Source organism: Pseudopipra pipra, chromosome 17, assembly GCF_036250125.1.
Source record: "Pseudopipra pipra isolate bDixPip1 chromosome 17, bDixPip1.hap1, whole genome shotgun sequence".
NCBI classification, from domain to species: Eukaryota; Metazoa; Chordata; class Aves; order Passeriformes; family Pipridae; genus Pseudopipra; species Pseudopipra pipra.
This window is the reverse complement of record NC_087565.1, coordinates 1474225-1493925: the sequence shown is the minus strand read 5'-3', so window position 1 is coordinate 1493925 and position 19701 is coordinate 1474225. Positions and strand designations below refer to the sequence as shown.

Here is a 19701-nt window from a genome sequence, read left to right as displayed (position 1 = left end):
TTGGTTTCACAGAAGACCAGAAGCAACAACCTCTTATTTGGAGTGAAACAGTGACTCCAGAGGCTGCAAAGAAAGTGAACCCTCCCAAGGGACCCCCAAACCTGCCGGGTCAGACACAGGCGCTCCAGCACTACAGCTGGCTCTCTCCAAGGGCTCCTCCTGCCTGACCCCAAGGGCCCAGAGCAGCTCAGCACAGCCTGGGGTGGGAGAGAACAGCCATGAGTGGAGAAAGACAGCTCACAGCCTCGCACAGGGCACAGGCAGGAGTGGGAAGTCCCCCCCAATAAACACGTCCCTCTGGGAAAGCACATGAAAGAACAGGAAGTGTCACACGCAGCAGTGACTCACACACAAAATTACCCACCAGAAAAAGCTCTTTTCATTCCCATGTGAGCCCAGCTTCCAATCACCGCCTCCGGCATAGCCAAAACACAACATTCAGGACCATTCCTTCCTCTTTATTCACAAATCTTTAGGATGAGGAAAGGGTATCTGGGGAAAGGCAGAACTGTATTTTCTTCTTCCTCTTTCTCGAAAGGAAATTCAAATGTCCTGGGAGAAAAAAAGGGGGAGGATCCAGGGGAAAAAAAGATTTTCCAGATTCATATGAAGAGCACTCCAGTAGCAGGAACACAATGATGAAAATCAAGATATTTAAAAAAGTTTAACTGGCACCCTTTTGACTCAATATATATATATATTAAAAAAAATCATCTTCTGCCTTCCTTCTTTTGGTCTTTCAGTTATTTATTCACTTCTGTTCTGAAGGCATTTGCTTTGTTTTTCCACATTTCTTCCATTCTTCTGGTACTACTGTGTCCTGGAAAGAAAAACCCCAAAAATTAACTCTTCCAGGTAACAAAGCACCTCCTTGCACAGTAAAAGTGTCCCCAAAACCCTCATCTTCTCTCAAAGAAAGCTTGTCAGACAAGCTTCCCAAAAGCAGCTTATTGGAGTGACAAAACCAGTACTGTAAGGGAACGGGGGATGGAATTCAAGGAAGATGGAAATGGTCAGAAAAAAATGAAGGTTAATTCCTGGTGCAAAAGGGATGAACAAGCCTTTTAAATTGTAGAACTGAACAAAAAACCCCAGGCTGAATACAAAGCCTGGAGGTACCTCAACTTCTACTTTTAACAGGGCCAATCCACCTGCTGGGAATCATTGGTCCATGTAAACACAAAGATCTTCATGTCCCCAAGAAGATGATGTAGTCTAATTTAGCACAGCAGATCCAACTTTTTGGGGTTCTTTTGCCAGACACAAGCATAGCTATGGATGCAGAGCTCTTGACAGTCTATCCCTAGGACGTGGTAACAATACACTCCTAACTGATGTATCTGGGGTATTAGAAAACCCAGCAATGAGAAAAATGCTTGTGACTGCATACAGCAGCAAAACCTAACTTAAGGTTTGTGGATAATAAGTTATTTGCAAGATCCTAGGGCGACAAAGGTGCTCCAAGGGCTGGAGCACCTCTGCTCTGAGGAAAGGCTGAGAGATGGGGGTCGCTCAGCCTGGAAAAGAGAAGGCCCAGGGAAGGCCTCACTGCAGCCATGCAGGACTTGAAGGGGGCTTAGAAAAAGGAGGGAGAGGGGTGTTTTATAGGGGCAGATAGCAACACCACTAGGGGCAATGGTTTTAAACTGAAAGAAGGAAGGTTTAGATTAGATCTTTACTCAGAGGGTGGGCAGGCCCTGGCACAGGTTGCCCAGAGAAGCTGTGGCTGCCCCATCCCTGAAGTGTCCAGGGCCAGGTTGGATGGGGCTTGGAGCAACCTGGGCTAGTGGAAGGTGTCCCTGCCCATGGCAGGGGGTGGAACTGGTTGATCTTTAAGGTCCCTTCCAGCCTAAGCCATTTTGTGATTCTGTGATCTTCCAGGATTACTCACAGCCCCTGGTGGGGCTGAGACACAGAAAACATGCAAGCTGTGAACACACTGGTGAGGCACTTGGTAACACAGCCCTAAAAAGCTGAAAAACACAGGCCCAAAGCAATGTTATAAAGAAGCATCCAGGGACCTGAACAGCACACCAAACACAGTCAGGATGCAAACCCAGAATTTGTTTAGTAGGACAAGTGACAGCCATCTCCAGTTCCTCTCCAGTAACTTGCTGTAGCTTGTTCTGTGCTCAAATACCTCAAAACGCTCCAAGGAGAGAAGAGACATTAACAGGGTGTTTTTCTGAGGGACATGATGCCAGATTCTTCACGTGTAAATTCCATGAAACCATCCTCCACACTCCCTGATCTGCACACAGGTGCTGCCCCCACACTGCACAGACTCCCACACTGGTTTTGTTTTGCACCAAAAAACCTGAGCTCCATTCAATGCACTGTGTGTGTGCCTGGAGCACTGACCACGAATGTAAGAGAAAGCAAATGCTCAGGAGATGCACCAGTGCAGCACGTTGTGCAGTGATTTGTCCCATCACAGGAGCCATCCCAGATGCTCTCCCTCTTCCCCACAACAAACCAGTGCACTGAACAGGGAATGAAGCCCCCATGCACACACACTCAGAACTGGGCAGCATGTGGAACGCCGGCAGTCCTGCCTCCTACATCACTGTGGATAGAGCAAACTGGGACCTTACCTCTTGGAACAAAAGGAAATGAAGGGCTTTGTGCTGGTAAATGATCATGGAGACCTGTCACACAACTGTATGGAATGGAGGAGGCTGGGAGCTGCTGCTGCCTGAGCCATCATGGCCAGTTCACTCTAATGGGAGGGTGACCCCGGGACTGGGTCGTGTTCTCAGCTGAATGAGGTGGAGCTGACCTGGCTTTGCTGCAGAGCTCTTGCCACCCAAAGCAAGGGTGTAATTCAGCAGGCAGAGTGCCTGGCAGCTGAAGAACCAGAATACTGTGGATGGGGATAGGCAGTACCAGCAGCAGGATGATGAAACAGCCATTTCCATCACGTCCTCCTCCAGCCAACATTACCAGTAATTTATTTATGGGAACAATAATACTATTTAAACTAGGTTTATTTCATCACCTGAGAGCTGCTTGGTGCTCAGGACAGCATATTTACATGTGCACATATCACCATGCAGATTTCAGACAATTAAGGAAATCACACAAATGCAATTTAGTCTCAGGGAACACGTACTGCTATTATGCCAACCCAGCTGCAGCCAAGGACCAAAGCCCAGTAAGCGATGTTGGGAGGAAGCAGCTTCAGTTCACATATCTTTTTGCGAAAGGAGTGAGTGATGAGGTGAAATGAAACAGACAGCATGCCCAGGAAAGGCAAAATCCAAAAAGGCCCTTACTTCCTGAAGAGCTGGTCACTAGCAAACCCCCTTTTACCGCAGCGTTCTATACTTTGCCAACCTACTGCTCTGCTCTGCAGCGATCCTGCCAAAAGGAGAGAGGGAGAGAGGTTCAGAGAAGACAGGAAGGAGGAAAGCAGCCCTGCTCCAGGAATCAGAGCCAGTGACAGAAATGCAAAAAGCAAAACCAGGCCTTCTGGTAACTTCTGTAACAAGATGGTTTATACAGTCCCCCTCCCTTCCCGCGCCCACCAGTCGCCTCCACAGCTTTGCCTCAACGTGCAATCCAGTTAATTGTCACTGCATCTCAGCCTCTGAGACAGGCAGGCAGTGCCTTAACAAGAAGATGTCTTTTTGAACTTTAAAGTCATGTACAAAAGGTTTCACTTTAGCCTCAGGTAGAAGTTTTACTTTCAAATTTGCCATTGTAGTTGTAGCTTCGTGTCATTTACAGTGAAAAAGCAAACGGACACCCCCTGCAGTGGTTTGAAGCAGGTACCAACCAGCTGCATTTATGTGCTAACAGAAGCCCTGGTTAAGCAAAGGTACTCAGAAATTAGTTTCATTGTATTATTTTCCCCTAAATCTGTATCCTAGGCAATCTGCATTTAATAATGATTTTATCATTACTCTTAAAAGGAAAAAAGGAAACATTATTAAATGACATAACACAGCGCTGCTGGAAAGAAAATCACAGTAGGAACTGTTGTGCTAACAAGATAAATGCCACAGTGGAGAGGCTGGATATCCAAAAGACCAAGGCTGAAAAAGCTGGGAAGACACTATGGAAAGGGTTAATTACATTAATCATTCTCCCTGCTAAAGCCATGCAAGTTTACATGTTTTAAAGACAACAAATCAATACAATCCCCCTTAAAATTATATATATATATATTTTTTTTTTTACATCTCTTGTCCTGGTTTTAATGGAGTGCAATCAAAAAAGTGAGAACCCAGGGATATCTATGCAGATAGGTATGTAGGGATAAGATTCCAGTGGCTCAAAAAGGGGAAAGTAAGAAAAGCACAGGTCTGATGGCAAAGCACATCAGTAAGATCATCTTCAAAACAAAATGCTACATTAGTACTAAAGGGCTAAAGCTTAAGTCTCACATGGAACTGTGTCTGACAGAAGTGAAGGAGAGGGGGTGGTGTGTCCTCTGATCAGTGCACTGCACTGGAAGCTTGGGTCAGCAACCTGCTGGCTGCCCAAGCCATGGCAGTCATGAGGCACTGCACGGCAGAAGACACAAGTGTCCAGAATCAGTCCAATGCCAGTACAGAAATGAATCCTGTATCCCTAGTTATCTAGCAGAATTTTCCCTGGGTTTGCTTGTGCGTGTTGCCTGTTGTCTGTTGCTGGAAGGTACCCCTGCCCTACCTTCCTCCCCTTAAAACTTTGATCACAAGCACAGCTCCTGAACAGTTGGGCCTCTCCTGCATTTACAATGCCTTTCATAATCTAACAATATTCTAAGAGCTTGACATACCATGTAGTAAAACAAATCTGTCAGTGAATGTGCCTTGCCAAAGGTGGGTTTCTTCATGTCAAAGCACAGACACCTCCACCCTGTGCTGGTTGCTCCAGCTCGTGCCACGTGGCCCGTTCTCTGTGCAGGAGAGAACTGCCCCGCTCAGTTCAAGCCCTTGTTCTGGAGACAGGCAGGAAGGTGGGACTGAGCAGCCCCGCCCCACACATGAGGTCTAAGGACCCAGAGCAGCGTTTGCTGCCCTCTCAGCCACTGGCACAGGACAGCACCATGGACTCCTCCCTACTGATGCTGAAAGCAGCTCCCTCCTTACCTCTTCACAGCTTTCTGAGCCAGCATCCTGTTGCCTGCCAGGAATGTGATGCCACCCAAAATGGCCAAGTACTTCAGCGTCTGGAACATGTTGAGCTGAGTCCAGTAGACATACATGAGCCCCAACATTGCTGGGGAAAAAAAAGACATGGCTGAAACTGCATTTCAAAGACCAACCATTTGTTATCCTCAGAACAACTACACTGCCAGTCCTAAGCATTTGGTTTATATCTCATTTCTGAAGCTCTGAATGGCAGATTCAAAGACTCTACATTATTGCCAGGGAATTATGGTGTCTGGGCCTCCACACACAAAAAACATGTGATGGACAGCTTGCAACCAACCCTCCTGTGGCAGAATTATGGACATATTATAGACATAAAGGGGTATTAAAAAGAGGAGGTTACTCTGGATTTCAACAGGGGATATTAACCTTCATACATCTGTAGGGGCTTACAGCTTTATAAAGCTTCCATGACACTCACTTGGACTGAGAAACACAATGACATTTGGGAATCAGCAGACACAAAGTTGTCCCAACCTGCTGTGTTTTTGAAATTCTACCAAGACATTAAATAACTGTGACCAAGGGCACAATAAAATTGATGAAAAAACTTGGTCCAGCCAAAAAACCAGAAGTGCTCTCATGGGAAGAGTTTTAAAGAAAAGATGTAGCCTTTCCCCTGCCAACAGAGTCCCACAGGTTTCAATCCCCACAGAACCTCCTTGCTCTCAGAGGATAATCATGCAATAAAGAAAGTGTGACCTCTGGAAATAAGAAGTTCTATTAAGTACAGATAAATGGTGTGAGAGAGGGGCCCGGATAATGACGGCTGTTATAAGCTGATGGCCAAAACAGGTTTATCACCATATTAACAATCATGAAAAGCAGGAAGGCAGATGGAAACAAGAGAACAAATGTTATGCTGTTATGTCATTATAGTTAATAGACCACGAGCCCATTAACCACAGGCTCTCATCTGTAACTCCCAGGTGAGGAGGTCAAACAAAGCAGAAAGCCTCTGACACTTACCAGCATGTCCCATGTGAAAAACAATGGTGCTGGGAGCAAAGCTGAAGTTGGAGATGTTGGCACCTATCTTGATCCACTAAAGGGAAAAAACCCGAAAATCTGAGTTACAACAGCCTTGTGAACACAAGCTTTTATTTTAAACTTCAGTACCTTTCAAGCCTGTTTGCTTTAAGTTCTTCAATGAATTCTCTGTATTCAGTGTATTCTCTACAGAAGCACTTGTTTACTACTGCAAGAGTAGTAATTTTGCTCAAGGCAGCACTCCTGAGCTCCTTCAGTGAAAATCTCTCCTGCTGCTTCTGACTGCCCTAATGCAGTTGCTCAAATATCCTAAACTGATGAGAAAGTACTGCTCCAAATCTAGATTGCAAAAAAAACCCCCAAACCTGACATTGCTATTTCTATCCAGCTAAGTTAATTTCAATTTAAAAGACCAAAACAAAAAGGTAAGGTTCTCATTTTGGACTCAGACAAAAACCAGCTACAGATACAAGATGCTTGCTCATAAAAACAACTGTAGTTTTTGGAGTACAAAAGACAAAGGCATGAAGGATGGGAAGCAGGAGCAGCAGCAATAAGATTTTTTATTAAAGTGTCATCAACGTGTATATTGTGAACTCCAGTGAGCAGGGGACACAACTGCCTGAGTGCCCACTTTCAGTGAGGCCAGCTAATGGGAAATTACTCTTGGAATCAGCTTCATCTTCCAAAAAAGGAATAATTTAACTTGCCTCAGTGAGATTTTGTTTTGCATTAAGTTCAGAACACTGCCCTAATGATACCATGAGTAGCAGTGGATTGTTTCAACTACAGACACTCCAATATTATGTCCATAAATGGGAATCAACCTGATAGGATTAAGTAACACAGATTTTGGGATAGATTTATTATGTGTGAGGCAGAATCCCTGCTTTTTTCCTGTGGAAGTTTAACGTTACTTAATCTGCCCACTGTTATTCACCATCCCCAGCTGAAGCAGACTGAAGAAACCCATCCACCTACTTCCACTTGGCAGCAGCGTTTTTCTGTTTTGACTATAAACTCAAACAACCAAACCAGACCAATGCTCTGCACTGACATTTGCTAGCTGTAACTCCAGCACTGCGGTGCCAGTCATGATTAACCAGGAGTTTTAGTAAGAGTTGAACTGCCCAGTCTCCTAAAGTGACTCTGGACTGGATGGGAAAAGGTGATGTTCCTCTGGGGCCCAGTTCACTCACCAGGATGAGCAGCAAAAGCAGCGGGGAAAGAACCAACGCTGTGAAAGTGTTGGAGACCACCGTGGGAGGCCGCTTCTCAGGTTCCCTGAAGAGGTGCTGCAAACAAACAAAACCAACTCATGAGTAGGAGTATTCCAACAGAGCAGCTTCTCAGCTCCTCAGAGGAGCCCTGGTGCTGTTCCCACACATTCCTCTGGAAGAGAACCATTCCTCTTAAGGCAAAGACTGACTCTTTAGTGTCTATTCCAGTCTCTGCACATTTGATCTCTCGCACAGTTAACTTTTCCTTGCACTCACAGAAGCACTTGTTCACTTGACACCAGCACAGATGGCTGGAATGAAGCAGAGACCTTTCTGTGGTGCTTACCCAGTCACCTGGTCAAATTGTCATGTCTGAATCTTCTCAGTGACACAAGTTGCTCTCTCACAGGTAGGACACACAGCTTATGTATTCATACTCCAGAGGACTGCAACAAAGTTCCTTCCATTAAGCAGTAACTCTGGTCTTCCTTAAATTACTTTACTTACAAATAAACTATGATGAGAACTAATAACAACAGTAGGACTAGCCACCCATATCCACACATAATTTTGACTGTACCTGGATTTCAGGTTTGGGAACAAAGAGGTTCTTGGACTGAACTGTGGATGGGGCATCCTCTTCTGGGAATGTGATCACAACATCAGCCTGAAATGAAATCATGCAGCTTCATGAACTTTGACCTTAATGTATTAATAAAAGCTATTCCATTACTGTGGCCTATTTTCTTATTTGCCAATCTACCACTGACATGATTTTTACAGGCACCTAAGAAAAAGCCACCAGATTTTTTAAGAAGCAGCTTCTCCTAAACAGAGGCAGTAATGCCAATCACCCACAAACAAGAATTGGACTTATTTCCAGCAGAGAGAGAACAGAAAGGTTAAACCTTGAGAACTTGCTGTGAAGTTACAATCAAACCCATAAATGTTCTGCAGTTTCTGCTCCACCACATGATGAACTGAAAGTTCATTTCTGTCCTGCTGTGATGTTTACTTCAAAACTTAAAATGAACCTCAGAGCCCATAAATGGCTAGAAGGATTCTGGTTCACTACAGAGAACAAAACATTTGAGCTTTTTTCTTCCAGGTCTGTACCATGCCCTCCTGCTAGTCAGACTGCCAGTAACCTCAAAACCACATCACCCCAGTTCCAGCTACATACCACATTCCAGAGGATTGGATTTTCCAGAGTGGCATCTCCAATGATCAAGTAAAGAGTGTAGGTACCAGAGGCAGAGTCAAATTCAGTCTTTCTTTCAGAGGTATCCAGTTCAAATTTGTACACGTTCTTGTTATCTGGTTCTGCAACAAACACCACCTCCTGGCCAGTCTTCTGGTTGTGAAGTCGGACAAAAGTCTGAAAGGAAGGTTGTAACGTTCAAGGGCTTTTTCAGCCAACAATCTATATTAAAAAAATCAGAAGTGTGCTTTTACAGTGCAGGCTACCTACCCTCACTTTGCTGAGTTAAATACGACACAGCACCAGAGCCAGATGTTTCATTTAACACACACACAAAACAAATGAACTGAATCTCCCATCTTCTGAGATCAGTGATCTTCACAGACCATGTCAGAAACATAAGGATTCTCAAAACCTATCAAATCTTTTCAAGAGCAATTGTCACCCGAGGTGCTTCATGATGGAACACCCTGGTGTCACAGCAACGACAAAAATCCATCCTAACCTGGTGAGGGATGAGTTCAGCTCCACTGTTCACGTCTATCAGCTGGAAGGATAAAGCAAAATTCTGATGGCTGTCAGCAGTGAAGGAACCCTTGGCTTTGGCTGGGTAAGCTACCCTAGGAGTTAAAAACCAAAGAGGACTCAGGTGAATCTCCAAGAGAAGGTCTGGCATTGAGAGAAACCCAGGCTCCTGTCTGGAGCCAGAGCTGCCCTTAATGGATCACACCCACTGTGTCATTTTACCTGGTTGTTTTTGGCGCAATGCTCTGATCCTTATCCACAGTAGAAAGATCTACATTAGTAATCCCAACTTCCGTGGAAACTTTTACTTTCAGCTGCAACAAAACACAACAGAAAATTACTCAGAGCACTCTACATACACCAGTTAGGGTGAAGTTCACTGCAGATGCTTCTGCCCCCCTTCAACAAAGAGGGTCTTACACTAAGCCCAAGAGAGAGCCTAACCTGAACAGAATGATCTACAGCAATTTACCTTCTGGCAAAGCTCCTGCACCAGTCACTAACCCTAAGCCACCCTCTTCCTTCCTGCACAAGCAGCCAGCTCTGCAGACTGCTTCCACCAGCTCCTCAGGCATGCTGGAATTAGCTGGCCTTTGGAGAACTGTTTTTAATGAAACAGTCCAACTATCCAGATCCAACTAGTTTTCCTTTTGAACTAGCAGAAACTAGCTATTAAAGATTACATCACGTGTGGTACAACTTCAAACTGCATGTGCATTTGGACTTCTGCTTTCCGGACAGCAACTGGAGACGAGTGGTCTCTGGACAGCAACCAGCTCTGCCTCTCTGGGCTCCTAAAGCCCAACAGGTTTCTGCTGATTTTATTACCAGCAGGCAAACGCCAAAGCATTCCTGCAGCCCTGCACTCTGTTCAGCAAGCTTTCCTTCAGAGCCACAGCATTTATCATTCAGTGCTGGGCAGCCAACAAAGCCCTGCCATTTATCACACTCCTTTGTGCTAAGTGCAGTATAAACTCCAAGCAGAGAAATGACTTCCTGCCCTCTCCCCAGCCCCAAACCACAGCCCATGTAGGCAGTGAGCCTCGGTGGGTTTGACTGACTTCAATCCTTCTCTCAAACATAAGCAGTTACTGCAGTCTGTAGTTTTTAATTAGCACATTTGTTCTCACAGCTTACAAATGCTCCCCCAGAGAATTAAAAGTTTCACTGCCAAGATATTTTTCATCTTACGCTACAATTTGTTATTACAGGTTTGCTCGTGTGAACCAGCCCCACGCCCTCAGCCTGAAAAATAATTCACAGGGAACCTGTGGGAAAAATATGTAAAAACATTAACCAAACCATTCAGGTCAGACTTCAAACACAACCATCTTGGCAGTTCTTTTACAACAAAAAGTGTAATTTAAGAGAGAGGTTACCCCTGAAAATAGATCCATTAACATGCAGATGATTTAAGCTAACTTTAGCAAAGCCCTACTTTGTTTCAAGATGGGAGCAATGAAAGATGGACTAATGAAATATTAATTTTAAAAAAGTTATGTGAAGGCAAATCAGAGCTGCTGCACACAGCCCCTCCAACAGCACAGTACACAAACATCTCTCAAATATTTTAATGCCAGGAAATGTCATCTCTGGCGGAGTAATAACCCACTGGTTTAGCTCATTACTGTCAAAACGATGGTGCATTAAGGACAATTAATGCTAATAACAGTAAGGAAAAAAAGCAGTTCCCCAGCAGTCCTCCCCCATAACAATGTGTCTTATTAGCAGTGGTTCTCACAAAGCTGCCAGTGCTAATACATTCCTGGTGGTGCCTCCGTGTGCCAGCACCAGCTTAAGCACAACAATCCATCCCCTTCTGGCACCCCTGAGTGCCATTACTGCTGCACTGGCAGCATCAACTGGATACTCAGAGTAAAGGTCAGCAGTTGTAAATAAGTGTCTTCTTCCTCCACTCCAAGCTGAGTATGTTGGAAGATTTGAAAAGCTAATTGTTTCCTTAAATAGGTGATGGAGGGCAAAAATTAACCCTGGGAATAGAACTCATTGGAGAGGAGCATTCTCAGCTGTTGACACTGAGGTGACTATATGAACAGTCACTGGGGGTCACACTGCTCACTGTAAGAAGCTTGAGGAAAGGAAAACTGAGCATTTATATAAAATTGTATTTCAGAAAGATTTGGTCTAACAGCTTTGGCCACCAAAAAAGGGCTATGTATGCATGAAAAAAAGACTTCGTTTCCATTTACTTTGGTCACTGCTCCTCCACTAAAAAATCTTCAGTATATACAGTTCAGAGATGCCAAGAGACCCCCTGGACTCTTTTCTAGGGCTCTAGAGCTTATACAGACAACAGGACTCAGCTTCCACACATCAGGCAATCACCAGACAACTGGTAGCCAAGCGCTGAGATTTACTGGCTCAAATCCTGAATGCTCTGAAGAACTAACACTCTTAATAATAATTTTGCAAAGCTACTTTGGGTTGCCACATAAACACTTGCATTGTTACCCTCTGTTCGTATGCTGTCAGATCAGCATCTAAGTGATAAGTCAGGTTTGAAATTTACACAAATCCCTTTTGATCATATATTAATCTGGTTACTGGTCATAATCCTGAGTCAAAATCCAAAGTATTACAGAAAAACATGTGATAAAAATCCCATACAACTAGCAACATCCTTCATGGATGTAAATAAAATGCTGTTTCAGTGAACAGGCACAGAATTAAAATGCCATCAAAGAGCACACCCACCTCCACTTTGTTAGCAATAAATCGCTTATCTCCATCTACACTGATAGAGAAGTCATAATATCCACTTGCAGGTTTCACGTTCATGAAGTTCAGCTCAAAGAAATCCCTGTAACAAAAAAACCCAAGGTGTTAAGAAGCCTCCAAATATGTGATACTAAGCAGGCAAAACCCCACAATATAAAACTGACATTGCTAAGTGCAGCAGGAAGAGAATTCTTCAAAGTTGCCCCAAAGTCAGAAGAACATTGGAATTTCCCACTCCCAATCAAAAGAAAAAGCAACAGAAATTCACCATCACTGTCCAACGTGCTCAGTCACCCCTCACCAACAAAACACAACCACAGCATTTTGAGTTTTCCATCACACAAACATTTTTCTGGTGGAAGAATACATAAGGAAACTAAGTCCAACACTGATTAAGTAACACCTGTTTGCCTTACAAACTGTAAAAACAATCTTATTTTCTTACCCTGACAGAACAAATGGTGTCTGTTGAAGAACAGTGGCTTTGCTAGACACAGACTTGGCTTGGTCGAGCTTTACAGAAGCTTGAGTCAGTGGCTGGGACATAACATTGGTCACTTGTAGCTACAAGAGAAACAGCAGCATTTCTGTGAAACCCACTGTCCCAGGAGGAATGCAGGAGCACAGACAACTCGGTACCCCTCTGTATTCCAAGGCAGAGTTCTCCCTCACCCACCATCCTGGATTCCCTTGTTCTTTCTCACATAACAGGCAAAGGTGAAGCTAGTAACAGAGCTGACTGACTTCTCAAGGAGTGTCTGGTAAGCCCTGGGTAAGCAGAGATTCCTAAGAATCACTGCACAAAAGCACTAAAGATCTACTGGAACCTGAGTCCTGGTATCACCTTACACAGTCAACCCAGAGCTACAATACAACAGATTGAGCCAAGATTAGGGCTAAGGACTCACCCTGAGTATGGGCTGATGGTGAGACACAGCCGCAGGCCCCTCGGGGACAACAATGACAGGCAAGTGGAAGCGGTTCTGGGATAAGGAGCCTGCAGCACAGGCAACACTGAAGGCCTCTGAGAGTGTCTCAAAGTTTTTCTTGCTAAAAATTGCATTCATCAACTGGATAATTTGATCCTGAAAAAGGAAAAGCAAATCACATATAAGCACCGGCAGCTTACCACAACATTGCAAACTGGCTCAGTGTAATGTTATTAATAAAAACATCATTCATAAAGACTGTTTAATTTTCCATTTGCTTTAAAAATAATTCAAGTTATTCCAGAGGTAGTTAATTTTGGGTTACCTCATATCACGTGTGCATTCTTATTCTTGGCTGGGAGGTTCCAACCACAATGGCTGTAACTGTTCTAGAAACAGGCGAAACCAGAATTTGGGTCCACCTCTCCAAAGGATGTGTTTTGGAACAGAAGATGTTGTCAGCTCAACTACCCAGACTGCATGTGGCTACAAAAAGACACCTTGGCTCCAGGAGCTTTACAACTGTCTTCATACAGAGGAGCAGGACCAGGCTCCATGTCCTGGCTACCTGCCAGGCTGGGAAGGCCACGGAGCAGTGATGCAAAGCACCCCAATGGCTCTGGAAGGAGCCAGTCTAGACCCATGCAGGCTTATCCCCTTAGGCTCAGCAGTGTCCTCAAGCTAAGAGGATTAGCCTTAAAGCAGTACCACCAGGAGCACAGAGCCAGCTCTGGCTCTGGGATGTGCCAAAGCTAATTTGTTCTCTCCAAAGGAGGAGTGGGACTGCATCCCCCCAGCTGGTTTTGCAGTCTGACTCAGGAGGGTCAGTGCACCTGTGCCACACTCTGCAGGCTATGCCTCATTATTCAGCTTCTTCCATCACTCCCTGCCAGTCTGGAAAACAGGGACTGGCTACCTGCACTTTGATCCAAGCAAAGGATTGTGGGCTAAATTCTAATCAGAATGAGTATAATCAAACACAGTCCCCAATAAAGCAATAGGCACACAACTTAGTGACCTACAAAGAACACTTTTAAATGAAATCCACTGCATCTCAAATTTTCACCCTCCTGCTTGTACTGATGAGCACCAAACAAAATCAAAACTGGAGAAAGCATTCAGACAAATGCTACAGAACTCCTGCACAGTGCAAATCCTGCAGTGTTTTTCTTTTCTTTGGAGGGTATGGCATCGCTCCAGACACGAATCAGCAACTGACACTCTCATTAAAGTTGGGGGGGGGGGAAGGGAATTATTTTTTCAAGTACTACATATTGTTTTTTAAAGACAGTTTTGTGGTATTCCAGAGGCACTCTCACCATTTGCCAGAGATAAACAGCACTTCTGATAGCACAATTCTGAAACAACACTAAACAATTTTCCTTAATTGGCCTTTTCTTTTTAAGTATCATTTGGATGCTGACAGTTGGAATTGTGTGTAGCAGAATCACCACCTCAAAAATGACATCAAAAGTACTTTGCATTAGTTTGTTTGCCAGCAGCGTGGAAGAGAGCCAGGAATGAACTCAGGTGTCTTACACTGGCTTCAGTCTCAACCCTGCCACTTCAGCTCATGCTTAAGGGAGCTGTGATTCTCAATCCAAAGTACATCTAACTCTGTTAACTTGGTGTGGAAAAAAAATTACCAAGTGGATGGCTTGCAGTAATGATTTCTAGCTCAACCAAACTCAAAAGAAATTTCCAACAGTCTTTCATTTTAGACAAGTTTTTGCTTTCCTTCTATACATTTGAAAAATAAATAAAAAAAAAATCAAACCAAATCCAGCCTGTGATCTTGAAGTTGGAATTTCCTCTTAGATACTGTTCCTTAGCACTCCCTATGAGATGCCCCTTTTTGCTGAGTATGCTCATTATTTTTTCCAGCAGGAATTCTCCCTGGTTACACTGGGCTCTTGCACTGCACAACAGGGTCTGGGCAGATCCTTTCTGTGAGCTGGAGTGTGCATGGGAGGAAAAGGCAGGTACAGACCTCCTTCATTGCTGGCTCTGTACCCACGTGGTCTGACAGCTTGTAGGCAGCAGCAACAAACAGGGCAGTAGTCTCAATTCCTTCTTCAAACTGCAGGTAAACTCCACCCAAGTCATCCAGGCGAGCAACAAGATCCTGACAGAAAGAGTTATTAAAATTTAAATTGCATTCTAGCAGATCCACAGAAGTTACCTCTGCTGTTAGGCCTGCAATCAAGAATTACCTGTATGGGATCACTGACGTATTTTGTAATAGTCATTTAGAAACAGGAAGAAAGAGAAACCTCCAGCCTTTGATGGATTTAACTATAATTAAATATCACGACTTTCTATGTTTCAGTCCACTGTGAAACAGATAAAAGAATTATCTGCTTGAAAGGAAGGGCCAGACCAAGCCATATCATGCAGCAAGCAATTAGCCAGGTTGGTTTTTCATTTTGTGTTTCACATTAATACATATTTTAGTACTACAGAAGTCTAGCAAATTTCTGAATAATTAGAGAGCATAGTGTGTTCCTACCTCGATCTCCTCAACAATGCTACTTAGATCTGCCTGCTGGGACAAGTAAGATGCTGTCTCCAAAGCCTGGATGGTTCTGAAACAAGAACAAACGAAACCAAACAAGTGTATGATTATTCCTTCCTTAAAAGCCAAACATCATTTAAATCAAAAGAAATTTCATTTCCTATTCTGAATGAAGTGTAAAACAGCTGTTCTTGCCTTCAGTTGACTCAAGACAACGAATCTAAAGTGATTTTAGCATGAACTGAGCATTCACTACAGAATGTCCCTTTAGCTGCATCAGCACTGCAACAAACTCATAGATTCAAAGGCGGAGAAGAAACCAAACTTTGATCCCTGCACAGCACAGATCCCAGACTTACTACTGAGGCTTCCAGGAATCCATTTTTTTAGTCCACAAACCAAATATTAAAGTTTCCCTTTCTTCCCCAGCTTTTAAGGGATGCTTTATTCTCTTGTTTCACAGTAAAATTATGAAATTCTTGGGTGATAAATGCCAAGATGCCTTCTGCTTACTGGCACATATTTTCCAGCTCACACTACAGGCACCCCAACCTACAAACAACAGGGCTGAGGAAGAGCATTGAGTGTGCTGCAGCCATAAATGACAAAGAAGCATGGCTGGGTATAAGTTAAAATTGTTGTCAAGCTTTTTAAGAGGAAGCTTCTTTGGGATTCAATCTCTTTCTTGACCATTATTCTTGAACCAAATGGAATATATAAGTTCATTTGCAAAATCACACAGAAAATAGTCCCAAAACATATTTTTCCCCAGAGGGACAACGATGAACTGGAGAAATACATCAAATGAAAACACAACACTCTACTACATCTGCATTACAACCATTAAGTGTTAAAATATTCTTTACTCCAAAATCCAACTGCCTAGAGGATGAACAACGAATCATTTCTGTCAGAGACTTACGCCAGCACATTTTCTTCTTTGCTAAGACGAGCAGTAAGAGCACTAAGAGCTTCCTGGGATGCTAAAGGAAGGCCAAAGCCACTCAGGGCACCAACAGCATGGAAGATCTGGGTGATGGAGGAATCCTCACTGACAGCTGCAAGCAGCAGCTCCCTGGTCTCATTTGAGATGGTGACCTGAGGAAGAACACAGAGATTCACACTTGAAAACAACACAGCCTCTCACCGCTGATTCCCTCCTGGAGCAACACACTTGGTGAGTTACTGTAAGCTTTTAGGAAAAAAAGCCCTTTATTATTCATTACCTTTTAGTGTAATTACTGAAATCCCTAAGTTTTGCTGTCAACTATCAGTAATCCAGGATTCAGATTTATCCTGCTTTTCACGTGGCATCACATCATTGTGTAGCGGATGGTGGGACTGATGGCAAATGGGGCTCGGATAACCCACTCCAGTCCAGCAAGGCTGCTCTGCATCTGTATCCAGCAGTGTTCCAGCACCAGGATTCACATCCAAACAGTCTGTTATCCACCCAAAGAGTCACTAATTGACATGGGTCCTGAGAATAAAATGTGCTGCCTTTTTTCTTAGCCACCAGTGTTTAACTGAAAAACATCCCCTCAGAATCACCCTGGACCAAATACTTGTGTTGTATCTTTACACTTTGCCTTGTGTAGATTATGCCCAGTATTTACCTAAGGCATAACAGAGTACAACCCACTAAAAGAAAGCAAAAGTAGAAGCTATGCATAAAACCAACCCAAGAAAAATATCAAGGCAAGTATTTGCTCATCACATGAGTCTGCAGAGCTCAGGGCTCCACACTCACCTCACAGCCAGACAGGACTCGGATGGACTGGGCAGCATAGAAGAGGGATTCAATGCTGCTGGAGTCCACGTGAGACTTGATGAATTTGCAGGCAGCCTGTGAAACAGAAACAGAAGTTAACTCCATCCCTGGAAAGGTGATGGAACAGCTCATCTCTAAGCACAGGGAGGAAAAGGAGGCTATGAGGAGTAGCCAGCATGGATTCACCAAGGAGAAATCATGCTTGACCGATGTGACAGCCTTCCAGGAGATGATCTGGAAAGCAGCTCTGTGGAGAAGGACCTGAGGGTCCAGGTGGACAAGCAGCTTTCATGAGCCATCAGTGTGCCCTGGGGGACAAGGACCCTGGGATGCCTTGGGAAGAACCCTGCCCTGGCCAGGGAGGGTGACTGGAACAGGCTGTCCAGAGAGGCTGTGGAGTCTCCTTCTCTGGAGACAAAACCCATCTGGACACGATCACACTGTGCAACCTGCTTGAGGTGAAGCTGCTGTAGTAGAGGGGCTGGACTAGATGATCTCCAGAGGTCCCTTCCAACCCCAGCCACCCTGTGATATATGTTCAAGTGTTACACACAGCTGTTATTTTTCACTACCTCCACCTTTTAAATAGTCTAACCCTGTGAAGAAGTGCACTGTCCAGAAAAAAGCCTCACCACTAAACCTCAAGAACAAATAAATAATTACTGTTTACCTCCAGAAGCAAAGGCTGTGCTATCATGAACTAATAAAAAACTCAACCACAATGACACAAAGGAAAGCAGCAATTCCCAGTGTAGCCCACAGGTGACCAGTAACCAGCCACAGCAAGGAGTAAACCACAACATCTTCAGGAAGCTCAGAGTTTATGGTGCAAATGTGCAACACTCAAAGAGAAACTAAGACCAAATGGTTCAGAACTCCTGTTCTAATGAATCTGTGAGGAAAGAATGAACTTGTATTTACAGCTCATGTGTACAGGTAAACATGACTATGCACATGAGCAGATGTGCCTGTGTGAGGAACAGAAAACCTGCAATATTTAAACTAGAAATTCAGGAAGACATAACACAGTAAGCATCATGTTGATACCACAAGCCTTTGTGTTGCTGGCACACAAGGGATCATATTTTATAAGCAGAAGTGGTGTGACCTGGCTGAATTCAGTACTTGAACTGAAACAAACTAATGAGAGCTCTCTTTAACAGGACAGCAAGGCAAACGTGCCACAGGCAGGGAACTTCTTCACAAGGAGGTTAAACAAATACTGATACAGAGGAGCGAGTCCTGCAAACACCATTTAGAAGGCAGGAAGTGTAGGAGCGCCCGTGGCACGTTACTGCCCGGACAAAGGCGCAATTTATGCAAAGAGCACATGTACGAGAGCCGGTAATTAGCACTGATTGCTCCGGCCCTTACTAAGGACATTTACATTTCCCACACGGTCCTGTCCAAGCAGAGCTCGCCGGACACTTTCGTTACACCTCGTCTTTCGCTGCCGAGCTGCAGCCCCTCAGCCCTGCTCACCTTCTCGTCCGCCACCCGCACCCCGAGGCTGCCGAGCCCCACGATGGAGTAGTAGGCGGCCCGCACGTCGGCGAAGGGCCGCTCCAGCGCCGCCCGCAGCCGCGCCAGGTCGCGGGCCGTGAGGCGGTGGCTGGGGGCGAGGGCCCGGGCACCGGCGAGGAGGAGCAGGAGGAGGCTGAGCGCCGCCGCCACACGCAGCCGCGGGCCTGCGGAGAAACAAGCGAGTTAGTCCGGGCCCTCCCCGCGGTACCGGGGCCGCGCCGCCCGCCCCAGCCCGGCCCCGGCCCCGCCGTCCGCGCCTCACCCGGCGCCGCCATGATGCCGCCCCTGCCCGCGCCACGGCGCCGCTTCCGCCCCGCGCCCGCCCCGCCCCGGCGCGCACCATCGCTCCGCCAGGGGGGCAGGAGGGACGGCATATTTTACGAGAGGAGCCTCAGCCCTGCGCACGCCCTCTGCGAACACCGAGAAACTGTGAAAGAGGGCAGGGCGAGCGGGGAGCCGGGCCGCGGTGGGGCCGCGAGGCAACGAGCAGCGTCAGCGGCTCCCCCCCGGGCGGCGGGAGTGGTACGGGCCTCCCGGCGGGCCGCGGGGGCGGCCCCTGGCGGGGATGTGGGCTGCGCTGATTGGCCAGGGCGCCTTAAAGGGGCCGCGGCGGGGAGGCGCGCGGGGTGCCGGGGTCGTGTCGCGACACGTCATGTCGCGACACGTCATGTCGCGACATGCTACGTTGTGTCATTCCCTGGCGTTTTCACGCTGTATACAGCCGTGTCGAGCCGTGCCAGGCCATGGCGTGCTGTGTCACACCGTGTCACGCTGTCCGTCGCTATGCCGTGCCATGCTGTCGTTGCACGCCGTGCCCTGCCCTGTCGGACTGACACCGAGCGCCCCAAGATCTGAGCCAACAGATATTGTATCTACAGCAATATAGATACAATAGCAAATAGGGGGTCGAGTACCAATTAACAAAAAAGTTATGTAATTTGTAACCAATGAATGCTGCTGCCTTTGTTTGCTGAAACGCAGCCATGGTGGGAAGGCGCTTTCTGCCACACTGGAGTGTCCTCCAGCTCTTAATGACAGCTGATTGCCACCGGCAAAGCCACCGACTCCTCGGCTGCTGATGGCCAGAAGCTTTTGGGGCAGAAAGGGCAGTGTCCCACTGCATATCTCCTGGAGGTGGGCAACTCC

At 45.7% G+C, this 19701-nt stretch overlaps 1 protein-coding gene across 2 annotated transcripts; it reads right to left on the bottom strand.

Moving 5' to 3' along the window:
* Positions 1-437: 437 nt before the first annotated feature.
* RPN2 (ribophorin II) lies at positions 438-18911 on the bottom strand. Of its 2 annotated transcripts, XM_064673618.1 has the most exons (18): positions 18818-18911; positions 18514-18719; positions 17011-17106; positions 16183-16358; positions 15255-15330; positions 14736-14870; positions 12725-12901; positions 12262-12380; positions 11793-11898; positions 9300-9391; positions 9058-9172; positions 8535-8729; positions 7932-8018; positions 7331-7426; positions 6111-6186; positions 5079-5208; positions 3276-3360; positions 438-820 (listed from the first exon to the last, which is right to left on the bottom strand). In XM_064673618.1, the coding sequence occupies exons 1-17, from the start codon at positions 18828-18830 to the stop codon at positions 3309-3311; spliced, it is 1947 nt and encodes a 648-aa protein (XP_064529688.1). In that variant the 5' UTR covers positions 18831-18911; the 3' UTR covers positions 438-820; positions 3276-3308. The 2 variants fall into 2 exon arrangements, with proteins under 2 accessions (XP_064529688.1, XP_064529689.1); XM_064673619.1 differs by lacking the exon at positions 3276-3360.
* Positions 18912-19701: the final 790 nt, after the last annotated feature.